The sequence below is a fragment of the Nothobranchius furzeri genome, chromosome 13, assembly GCF_043380555.1.
Source record: "Nothobranchius furzeri strain GRZ-AD chromosome 13, NfurGRZ-RIMD1, whole genome shotgun sequence".
NCBI classification, from domain to species: domain Eukaryota; kingdom Metazoa; phylum Chordata; class Actinopteri; order Cyprinodontiformes; family Nothobranchiidae; genus Nothobranchius; species Nothobranchius furzeri.
In genome coordinates, this window is record NC_091753.1 from 49,492,704 (window position 1) to 49,504,857 (window position 12,154).

A 12,154-nucleotide genomic window follows, 5' to 3' on the forward strand; every position below is an offset into this window, starting at 1 on the left:
GACTTCAACTCCCATGGTGCTTTGCGGCGTCAGCGCGGAGCCGACGCGCCCCCTCCTTTATGTTTTTCCCAGCGCCTGCTGCCGGTGTGCAGCTCCGCTGTCTCGGACAAACTACACTCAGCGCCGAGTTCACGCGTTTTCTGACGTTGAAGCCCAGAAACGGAGATTCTAGCCGCTCAGTAATGTGTTCACGACTGAAAGAGAAAGTTTTCCAACTAACGTCCAGACAGAGCTGATATAACTCCAGCGAACAGCGACACGCTCAAACCAGCATGACTCTGTGGCTGCTGTAGTTTTTATTTTTCCTCCCCGACACACAACAACGTGGTCAAGCTGCTCAGACATGTTCAGCATCACAAACGTATGTGAGCACCAGTTGTCATCTAATGTTGTCATTATTATGATGAAGATGAACAAAACAACAGGAGTCTCCTCCTCAGCTCACATCAACCCCATGATGCAGGTATCTGGCTGGAACAGGTGAGCATCACAGTAAATCAGTGGAGCAAACTGAACTTTAAATATGTTGGTTTTATGTTCTTTTTCTGCTCCAAAACATGCAAGTTAACAGGTGAGATGTTGCATTTTCATTTAAGATAAAATGATATTTTTATTTTGTTGTTGGCCCGTGAGAAAAGATTTAACCTACAGTAAACAGGAAGTGGAAAGGCTGCAGATAGATGAATAGAATAGAAAATCCCTTTATTGTTCCTCAGTGGGGAAAGCTAGACGTCACAGCAGCGATGACACTTATTACAGGAGAAAAAAAGGAGAATAAAAAATAAGAAAAATGAATAAACAAGAAAAGATAAATCCTGAATAGATTTTAAAAATGCTGATTATACCACAAGTAATGAATACCACTGATGCCTTTTATTTAAAACTGACTTGCTCGTGTGTAATTTGGTTATTCCACATTCAGTGTTACTGCAGAAATAAGTTTGTTTCCAAATTTAAAGGTTCAAAATTGCATATATGTTGATAAAGAAAATGTACAAATTTGCCGTCACTTTTAAAAAAAATATTAAGTTTGGCCCTCGACTCCGTCCCAGAGTTTCATTTGGGCCCCGTGTGAGTTTGAGTTTGACACCCCTGTGGTAGAAGGAAGTTGGTAAATGGAACTTGGAGGCTCTGAACTGGAGACATTTTTCAGAGTGAAACGATGACTGAGTGGAGGTGGAAGATCTTGACTTCTGTTTATAGAATAGCGTGATGAAGTAGAGGCAGCGTCCTGGTTGGTGGGATGAAGGGTGTTGTAGTTTGGGCTAGTGGATTGCCGGCGGAATGAGTGGCATGATAAAGGTTCTGAGACAGGGCGTGAGGCAGTGCATAAGGCAGGGATTTTGAGTTAGTTGACCGAGTCCACCAGCGCCACTCATGCAGGGCCATAAACACCCGCTTGCTATTCCAACTGCAACGGAGCAGCAGCACCCGAGACTCGGCTGCTTTTATACCCAACAATGGCAGTGCAGATTACATATGCTATCTGGTACTGGCTAGCGTCACAGGGTACCTCTTAGCCCATAGTGAAGGCTGATTCAAATTCAATACAGGGCTGCCAACTTATGAACTTTTCTATGAATGAGACCTTTTGTTATCTGTAATCGGTCATCGGTCTCTGTCAGATGACGTATCGGGTGCTGTAGCGTTGCATCGTGGGATAGATGAGAGTATAAACAATGGAAGCATCGGTCGCTTCGTGTGTTGTGAGCTGATAAACCTGCAGAAAATGTACACTCATGCTGCTGTGCCAGGTCACACAATTACAAGAAGCAAAAATTTGATAATGACATACGGTGTAGCATCTGTGCCTGAAATGATTTGATGATCCTATTCACAGTTACAGATTAAGGGCGCAGTGCGCCTCACTGATGTTGGTCAAGTTTAATAGTTTCTGTACAGCTTTGTGAACTATCGTCACAAGAAAGTAAAAAAGTAAACCAGATATTTTTTGTATTTGACCGGAAATAATTCTGTTGGTCATTTTGACAGACTGGAATTACCCCGATGCAAGCAGGTGTGCAGACATTTTAAACGTTACTCAGAGAGAACATCGCAGAGGTAACTAAATGAATCAAGAAAAGATTCCCATTAGAACATCTGAGCACTATCGCAGGGCAGCTCGGAGCACGTCTGTGGGTCACAGTCCAGCAGCAGAACCACAAGAGCGCATGCTCCAACTGAAGCAAGTGCTTTCCATCTGTCTGTCTTTCTGTCAGGGGGACTTGTCACTTGGAGAGATGGTTCCTGACTGCATAACTTTGGCTGAATAGTGCTTGTTCCAGTCTGTAGTGCACATTCAGCCTCTAGAATATTAAAACACCCATGAGTCTGTCTGAAGCAATAGTCCAGAACCTCACATAGCCTCTTTAGCAAACCTAAAGAGACATATGATTACACAAGCAGGTGACTTGTTCAGGTTTACGCGGAGCAGAAGGAGGGAGTGCGTTTGGGCCACGGCAGGTGAAATTTTCCTACCTTAGGTGAAATTGTTTAATTGTAACATTAATATGTTGCAGGACGTGCTGGTCAGCCTGTTTAGACTAAATATTAATGAAATTTTAATTGTGAAATTTTACTATTATTATTTTACTTTTAGAAATTAAAATGGCAAGGAAAACGATCGCGACCGTTATTTAAACTGTCAGTCAAAATGACAACAAAAATATCTATCGCTCCCTCTGAATGTAGGCATTGTTCCTGGACCTGCTTAGATATTACCTTGTTTAATTAAAGCCCATCCATAATTACTATGGCACATCCAAAAATGAAAACCTATGTTAGTGGAGTGTTTTCGGTTGGCTAGTTTTTTACTTTTACTTGATTATAAATATGCTGACGTATTATTCAAGTGATCGTATATTCAGCAGCGCGTGGGCCGCTACGCCTCTGACTATACAAAAAATATGTTAAAAAAAAAAAAAAAACTACAGCCTGGAGGTTCTTTTATGCAATGACAGGAATGCAGAACTGTCAAGTGCACAGGTGGCAGGAAGGGCCAATCACACATTAGCAAGCATCAGCAGAGCCAATAGAAGAGCGTATGGATTGTTCTAATGGGAAACAGGCCTCAACACAAGCGGTTGTTTTCCGCTTGGTCCTAGTGCTCAACCAGTGTCTTTTTAATATAGCGTAATTTTGTTTTGAACAGTAAAAAGTGCAGGGGACAAAAAATTACTTTGAAAAAAGTGCCCCCCCCCCCAAACTACGTCCATGGTGGGGGCTAGTTCTTCAGCCGGAGTTGCTGGAGGTGTGGCGTGTGAACAGGGTCAGAGGCTTGTGTCTCACGCTCAAGCCCCCGTTATTATGGTGCAGAGCTTTAACCTGAAGAGGGCGCGACAGTGACGGTTGGGGGTGACTCGCTCTTTAAATTACTTAACATTGTAATATTGACATTACAATGTTTGGAGGTTTTAACATCTCTGGTTAAAATAATAATAATAAAAATAGAAGAATTATATTAAAACCAATCTGCACTCCACTCAGTCGTCCACTTCTTCCACTTTCAAAGTGTCACCTTTTTCTTCCTGTAAGAGATCAGGGTGATAAAACACACACACACTCTACTCACTATTTACAGTATCACACCCCAGTCTGGTGCAAAAATCACTAAGCTCCCGCGTGCTTCACATTGTTAGCCCTCTGTTCCGAGAGCGTCGTGAGGTTCCCTCTGAACTCTCAGTTAAACAGCAGAAGCCATGAAAGGTAAGCTGTCTTTTATGAGCAAGGCCAGGCCCAAACCTCTCGTTTTTGTTCCGCGCAGCTTCACGCATCAGCTGAGACGGCTGGGAGCGCTGCAAAGGCGTTACACAAAACAATATAATCCAGATCGCCGCAGTGAGAATCCTCTCATCCCTGCTTCGGATTTCTGGTGCCATGATCCTATTTCAGGCTGCGTTTCTCATCATGCTGGACCACACTCTGGAGAGAACAGTTTTATTTACCGTCCATCTGTTATTAATCTGATATTAATATGACAGAGGTTAACAGGAAGTCAGGGTTACTCAGATTAAACACGAGCGCCTCACACGGCTGTTGAGAGAGGACGACAATTAAGGACAAATAAACCCGGCGTTCCCTGGCTGCACAGTTTAAAATCCTCATTTGGTAAAATTTCTGTCTCATTTTCGTGAAAAATGTCTAAATAAACAGTAAATCATTGCAGATATTTATTTAGCTGGTTTAGTGGCTCCAAATTCAGTTCTTAAAGCTGATTTGAATGTTTTTTAATACATCCAGAGCAGAATTTTAGAACCGACGTCTGTTTTTTTTTATACTATTTAATTTGCTTTTCAAGTTGATTTGATTTTTTTAGGGGGCTAAGATTATTACGTAGCTGATTATTGTTTCGAGGGCCATCACCATTATGAAATCTTAGGTGATGACTGAGATTAAAGATTATTTGTTGGAGTTTATCTTCATGCTACCATTTTATATCTTACTCTTATGACGATTAACACCAGTTTGTTGTTTGCAAATACTAAAATAATGAACATTTTATAGCTGTTTCTGCCAATTTACACTAAAATCAAGAATATTCATGTTCATAAAGCTGGTAGTTAGATATTTGAAAGGACTGTAAGAGACAATGGTGCAACCCCTGGCCTAATCACACCTGTTTTAATGTTAAATATTGATTTTAATGATATATTTATTACATAATAAAATTCTAAAGTTTCAAAAACTTTGTTACCCCTATTGGCACAACCTGAAACAATATGACATCATATATTAGCTCATTACCTGCAGGTTAAATAAATATTACACAACTTAGATGTGCACAGAACAGGTCGTCTTACTATCCCGAAGATCATTTTCGTAACTTTTATAAAATTGCACTGGAAAGCTCTCTAAAAGACCTCAGTTTGGAGAAATAACTTTGAATCCGAACTGCTTGACGAGTACTCTTTGTAATAAAATTGTCCGACTCTTTAATTTCAACAGAAATCAAGCATTGCACCCAGCTCCTGGTGCAATCTACTGTCATCTCCCGCCTCGATTACTGCAACGCCCTTCTAACTGGTCTTCCAGGCTGTACTGTGAAACCTCTTCAAATGGTCCAGAACGCAGCGGCGCGTCTGGTCTTCAATCAGGCAAAAAGAGCACACATCACCCCTCTGCTCATTGAGCTCCACTGGCTACTGCTAGCAGCACGCATCAAATTCAAATTGCTAACACTAGCATACAAAGTCTGAGATGGTACGGCTCCCATCTACCTGAATCCTCTAGCAAAGGCTTACGTCTCGGCCCGGCCGCTCCGGTCATCACAGGATCGTCGGCTAGCAGTGCCTACACCACGCTCAGGACAATCCAGACTCTTCTCATGCATCGTTCCACAAATGTGGAATGACCTACCAAGCACTACCAGAACAGGGGCTTCCTTTTCAATTTTCAAGAAACTCCTGAAGACCCTGCTCTTCAGAGAGCATCTTCTTAACTAGCACCCTCCCTGCACCCGTCCCCCCTCTCTACCGTCCACTCCTTTGTTCCCTCCTCTCCATGATTGATGTCAAGTTGTTGTTATTGTTGTTGTTAGCCTCAAGGGTAATATGCCGATTATCACTTGTAAGTCGCTTTGGACAAAAGCGTCTGCTAAATACATAAACATTAAAACCAACTTGATGCTATAAGAGCAAGATGCTCAGTTAAACGCACAGCTAACTCCCTGAAGCCCTGCTGCATCAGGAGACAGAGAAGACCTGGAGGCTGGTATCACCACCATCAATCTGATCTGGGTCTAACAGAGAGAGCATGCTTAATGGACCGGAGTAGGGCTGCACGATATTAGGAAAACCTGCGATATTCGATAACAATGATTACTATTGCGATGACGATATTACTTGTGATAAATAAAAACTTTACTCAGGAACAAAAATTATCAAAAACAAAGAAAAAAAAATCATAAAAATGAGAAAAGCAAAAGATGTGAGGAAAGGGAAAAAGAAAGTGAACAAGAAAAGGTAATCAGTGGATCCCGGGAAAAGCAGAATCAGCAGAAAGAGCAGAACAAAGCTAACTCAGGTGTTTGCCAACCATCAAAATTAAGTGCCGTCTGCCTCGGGGGCGGGCATCTAACCTATGAGAACCCACCCAATTGGCCAAATGGTTGAAGAGGTCTATTTGATTTGTTAAAAAAGACAAAATGCTTCCATTTGTTTGACAGAATGCATTTGAGCTGGCCATTCATTGCGATATTTTTCTCTTCTTTGCGATATGCATATTGTGCATGCTGATATCGCGATAACGATTTATTTACGATATATTGTGCAGCCCTAGACCGGAGACAGGCAGTCAGACCCTGTTGTACGTACACGTTCCCATAGAGAGACTCCAGAATGAAATATTGGACTGAGCTGATACAGCCCCACAAGGTGCGTTACACACATCAGCACACTGGAGAGCTGTGCTGCTTTGCCTTCAGATCGGCTCAAGCTCACAACGTGGACGAGAGAGAGAGAGAGAGAGCAAGAAACATGTTTGAGTTTAAAAACAACCGGACAGTATGGAAGCTCAGATGAAAGATTACCTTGAACAAGCAGACGGGTCGTGTGAAGCACCTCTCCCTGGTCGCTGTACGCTCTGCAAGTGTACGCCCCTCTGTCATCTCTGGTGATGCCAAGAACGGTTAGACTGCCATCGTGCACCTGTGGTGTAAATCATCCAAGAGACGTGACTAACTCAAGATGACTGACGGACTGTTTTAGGTCATTTGTTTTCAAAATTGGCAAAGATTCACTCTAGGTATTTGTCAGTTTACAATTTTCCTGATTCAGATTTTCATTTAATATCGCTTAAAATCGAATACAGCAGAGATGTCAAACCCAGTAGAACATCAGAAAACACAATCAGTTTGTTTTTGGGCTTTTAAAAAAAATATTACATCAGAATATTGATTAAAATAATCAGCAGCATCAAATAAAAGTCATTCCAAAGTTCTTTCCTCTAAACGGACACATACATGTAAAATTTGCATTGTAATTACAGTTTTAACCGATTTGTTATGTATCAAGTGCATTTTACACTGGTTGTTGCTGCTAATATTTAAACAAAATCATCATCAACCTAACATACTGTAACTAGGCATTATGTTACATCAAATAACAACATAGTGCAACGTGGCATAGTAAGGTGTGACATAGAGTAACGTAACATAGCATACCATAGCAGCATAATGTAACAGAGTAATTTTACATGGCATTATTTAACATAACATAACATACCACGACACGCCACGACATGACGTGACATGAAATAACATTACATAACATGACACGACAGGACAGGACACCACACCACACCACACGACATAACATGACATGAGATAACATAACATAGCATAGCATAGCATGATGACATGACATGAGATAACATAGCATAGCATAGCATAGCATAGCATAGCATGATGTGACGTGGCGTGGCGTGGCATGGCATAGTGTAGAATGACATGGCATGAGATAACATAGCATAGCATAGCATAGCGTAGCATGAAGTGACGTGGCGTGGCGTGGCATGGCATAGTGTAGAATGACATGGCATGAGATAACATAACATAGCATAGCATAGCATAGAATAGCATGACGTGACGTGGCATGGCGTGATGTGGTGTGGCGTAGCATGGCAAGCCATAGCATAGAATAGCATGACGTGACGTGACGTGACGTGGCGTGGCGTGAAGTGGCATGGCATGGCATAGAATAGCATGACGTGGCGTGACGTGACGTGATGTGACGTGGCGTGGCGTGAAGTGGCATGGCATGGCATAGAATGACATGACATGACATGACATGAGATAGCATAGCATAGCATGGCATGGCATGACATGACATGAGATAACATAACGTGTAATGTAACTTTGCGCGAGGTAACATCACATTTCTTCACTAAAATCGAATAATGAAAGATAACATAGCGAGGACAAGTAAGGTAAGTAATACAAAACAGCGTAACGTTGCATGAGATAACAGCATGATGTAACATATAGTAATGTAATACAATAAAACAAGGCAGTAGTAGCTCAGGCGGTAGACCGGGCCATCCAGTAATCAGAAGGTTGTATGCTCAATCCTGGCTCCTGCCAGAGAATGCTGCTGTCCATGGGCAAGACACTTAACCCTGCTTGCCTGCTGGTGGTGGTCGGAGGGACCGGTGGCATGAATGTATGTCAAGCATTGCCTCTAATCAGTTTGCCCTAGGGCAGCTGTGGCTACATTGTAGCTCATCATTAGCAGAGTGTGAATGGGTGTGTGTATTGGTGTATGACTGACTGTATTGTAGAACCCTATAAGGACAGGACATTTACCATAGCTTAACGAAACATCACAGTGAAACATTACAGTGCATCGTAACTTAACATGGCATAATGTAACAGAGGGTAATGAAACGTTGCATTATGTAACATAACATAATGTAACATTGAGTAACATAGTGCAGCAAAGCCTAACTTGACGTAACCTGATGTAGCATGATGTATCATAATGTAATGAGATGGCAGCTAAGGAACAATTGCAGGATTTTTTAAATTCCCATTCATTTGAAACATATAAGTAATGAATAGAGGAAGTCAAAATTGTGTCCTTGCAGATTGTAAAGCAAGGTTGTCTAAAATGCTTTAAACCTGTTTGCTCGGAACAGATTCCAAGCAGATTTAACTCATCTTAAAAGCCTGATAAATGTCTCAGCTCCCTCAGCAAATATGAGATGGCCAATAGTGATTTTAAAGTTTGTCACCCCTCTGCGGAGCTCCTTGTTATGTCTTCGAGTTCATTCTTCACTGAGTGAAAGTGGAGCTTCTGTCATAAATATAAAAAATAACCTGTTTTTACTATTTCTAGCAGTTTGTGTTTTTTGTGAAAAAAGTCTGTTCTGCATGTTTTGTGGGGATTCGTGAAATCACTACACCCCTTTAGATTAGTCTTATAATGCTTTTTTAGTTTGTGATGAGAATGAATTAAAAACCAAATAAAATCTAATTAAACTGTTAATCAAACCATGATTATGTCATTCTTTAACCCTTACCTCACATTCGAGCATTTTTTTGTGCTCTTATGACTTTAACGTTAGAAAATTTAAACGTTGGGTAAGGGTTAATCAACTCACGGTCTGATCCGTGCATTTAGTCACCCTGGAAACGTCCCTCTTTGCAGAGACCCACAAGAAGACACGATGAAGAAACACATGAAACGAGCCCTCATAAATTATGCAACAGGTCGCGAGTGGCTCTGTCCATTCAAGTCACACACAGCTGTAGTCTGTCCATTCACACAGCTGAGAGGGAATCTGCTGCGCCTGCACAATTTACTTCTGTTTATCTGTCTCACAAATGTTCAAGAGCCAAGAGCTGCTACTGTTAGACAAACTAAAGAAGCTTTTAACTTGTGCAAGTCTGTTGGCAAACTGTATCTATCACAAGATAACACTTTGTGTTTCACTGCAATAAACAAGCAGCACAAGTGACATGCTGGGTGCTGGGAGTGTGAACTCATCAGTTGTGAAAAATCCCTTTGAGCTTGTGCAATAAGTTAAAAAAAGATTAAAAAAAAGACATGTATTTTAATTAGAAAGTTAACGCCTGATTAGCGTGCGATGTTGGTCATTGATGTCTGTGTGACTTAAAGATCAGCTCCAACTCTAGCATCAGGTTTCAGAATTAATGGATAACACTTTACAATAAGGGTCCCTTTATTAGCGTTATCATTAATGTTAAGTATGAAATGTCCTTAAGATTAGGGCAAAGGGCAAGGGTGTGTGTCTGCTTAGTAATGCATCACATAATGTGACTAAGCAGTCGCTCATATAATTAAACTGTTTATTTATGATTAATAATGCACTAAGTAACCTTAAAGTGGCAGTATGTGTTTTTCCTGGCAATAGGGGGCAGTAGATACCTAAATCATTGCAAGCAAGCAGTATTTTTGTGTTGGAGTAAGACCTTACCAACGGATGCCCATTAGGGTCAAAAAGCCCTGGGGAGTGCAAACTTTAGCAAAATGACAAGCACGTCATACTCCCTTTCATCCAGGTAAATGTGTGAAACAACATTTAAGAATGGCGAAAGTTTTGAAACAGTTTGTCACAAATCAGTAAACGCATTTTGTCCTCATGGATCCCATAGAAGGAAACATGGCATCTAATATGGCGTCGCCCTGAGACTTAGGGTGTTTCAACACCAAGGAACCTTGCCTTGATGTCTTGCCCCCGCCCCGGTTGCCAAGGAGATACGTCATCGGGAGCCACCAAGATCTATTCCAATGTCCATGTTCTACCGAGGCGTGTGTTCTCCATTTGATAGCCATTTAGCTAGCTGAGCGAGCATACACAGGAGGTGTCTTGTAGCCTAGCCTGCATGGTGACGCAGTGGTTAGCACTGTTGCCTCGCAGCATGAAGGTCGCAGGTTCGAAACTCGGCTGTGGCCTTTCTACGTGGAGTTGCGTGTTCTCCCCATGCATGCGTGGGTTTCCTCCAGGTACTCCGGTTTCCCCCACAGATCACAACATGCCCTATAGGTTATAAATTGTAAGTCGCTTTGGATAAAAGCGTCTGCTAAGTGAATAAATATAAATATAAATATAAATATAAATATAAATATAGCCTTGGTCAAAAATTACCCAGAATACATCGCAATATTTTCAAAAGGATGGCGGATCAGAAGCCGGCAGCTACTTCAGTGACAATTTTCAAGTTTAAAAGTAAGTCAACTAATTCATTTTTTTTTTTTAGATCCAAAGAAGTTATCTATTGTTGGTTAGTTGCTTACTAGTTGCAGCTCCGGTGGCTAGCGGGTAGTAACTCACTTATATGTTTTATTGAATAAACATACACACAATTTCAAAAGTAAAAGGCTTGTTATATATTTATATTGAAACTAATACGTATAAAATATACTGTTGTCTCCCATGTCACGTGACGTTACGTGACCGCCGTGGAAGCCGCGGTCATGTGATGCAAGTCTGTTCCATTTAACCGTTTTCTTTGACCAAGGAAGGACAGCGTCCTCATAAGTAAGGCGCCTGGCCTCGCAAGACATCAGCTCGCAAGGCCAGGCGCCTTGACATTGAGAAACACCCGTAGACCCGCTCCTGTGTATTTTAGACCTGGTTTTTATGGTTATAGGTTATGAAGCCGCCAATATTTTTCAACAGCCGGGCATCATTTCATTCATTTTCAACAACATTTTGATGGATATTTATAGAAATGTATGGTAAAAAAAAACTACACATTGTCTCTTTAATAAAGGGATTCTCAGCAATGTTCTGAATTTTCTGAATATAAAAAAGAAAAAAAGGCAGTTGAGAAAAACAAATTCTTCTCTTTTTGTTTGCATACATTTTTTCCTGAATGGGAATGGGGCTTCACACCAACTGCACTGACAAATTTCTCATCTTGATATTTCCATAAGCATGTAAAGGAAAAAGTCAGCTGGGTTATTAAACCAAAATCATCTAATAAAGGTCTTGCAGTGGTCCCTAGTAGTCAATCTTGCGGGGGAGAGGGGTGCAGCATTTCCAGGAGCTAGAAGAGAGCCACACCACAGCTGAGCTTCAGATGGCAGGTTACGGAGTCTTATTTCCTGATATTTGGACATCTCGCCTCGGATTGGATGACCACGTTGATGTTTAATCTCCATAAATGACACAAGCCTGGAAGGAGTTCTGCTGTGTGGTGGAGTTACTAATGCTAATGGTTAGCTTATAATAGTCAAGAAGTTCTCTGCTGTAAAAGCCGTTTCAAATCTTAGTGTTTTACTGGCTATTTTCTATCGGAAGCTAATGCAGGAGATAGATGTAAATTATGAAATTATGTTTGAAATAATCTAATCTGCACACCTAAACATTATAAGAAGCACAACAAGAACACATATCGAAAATAAATGTTAAAGATGCAGCCAGTGGCTCACTGAGTCACTATGGTAACTAGATACCTGTTGTACATAGGCACGTATACAAAGACACGGATTAGTTGACAAAAGGAAACAAACATTTACTGTCAAAAATGAAAACCTATGCCTTGAATATTATTATAGAGCAAGTGAGGGGTCTGGTGTTTATATATCACATCAGTGTGTGAATGTGTGGGTGAATGGGTGAATGATGCACTGTAGTGTAAAGCACATAGGAGTCCTCTGACTTTAAAAGGCGCTATACAAGTGCGGGTCAT

At 41.2% G+C, this 12,154-nt stretch overlaps 1 protein-coding gene across 4 annotated transcripts in view; it reads right to left on the minus strand.

The window, feature by feature from the left end:
• igsf9ba (immunoglobulin superfamily, member 9Ba) overlaps positions 1-12,154 on the minus strand; it is a 100,801-nt gene that overhangs the window by 31,406 nt on the left and 57,241 nt on the right. For all 4 annotated transcript variants that reach the window (XM_054742541.2, XM_070543568.1, XM_070543569.1 and 1 more), the window contains exon 5: positions 6,527-6,644. In XM_054742541.2, the coding sequence (XP_054598516.1) occupies positions 6,527-6,644 (118 nt within the window). The remainder of the gene's footprint in view (positions 1-6,526; positions 6,645-12,154) is intronic.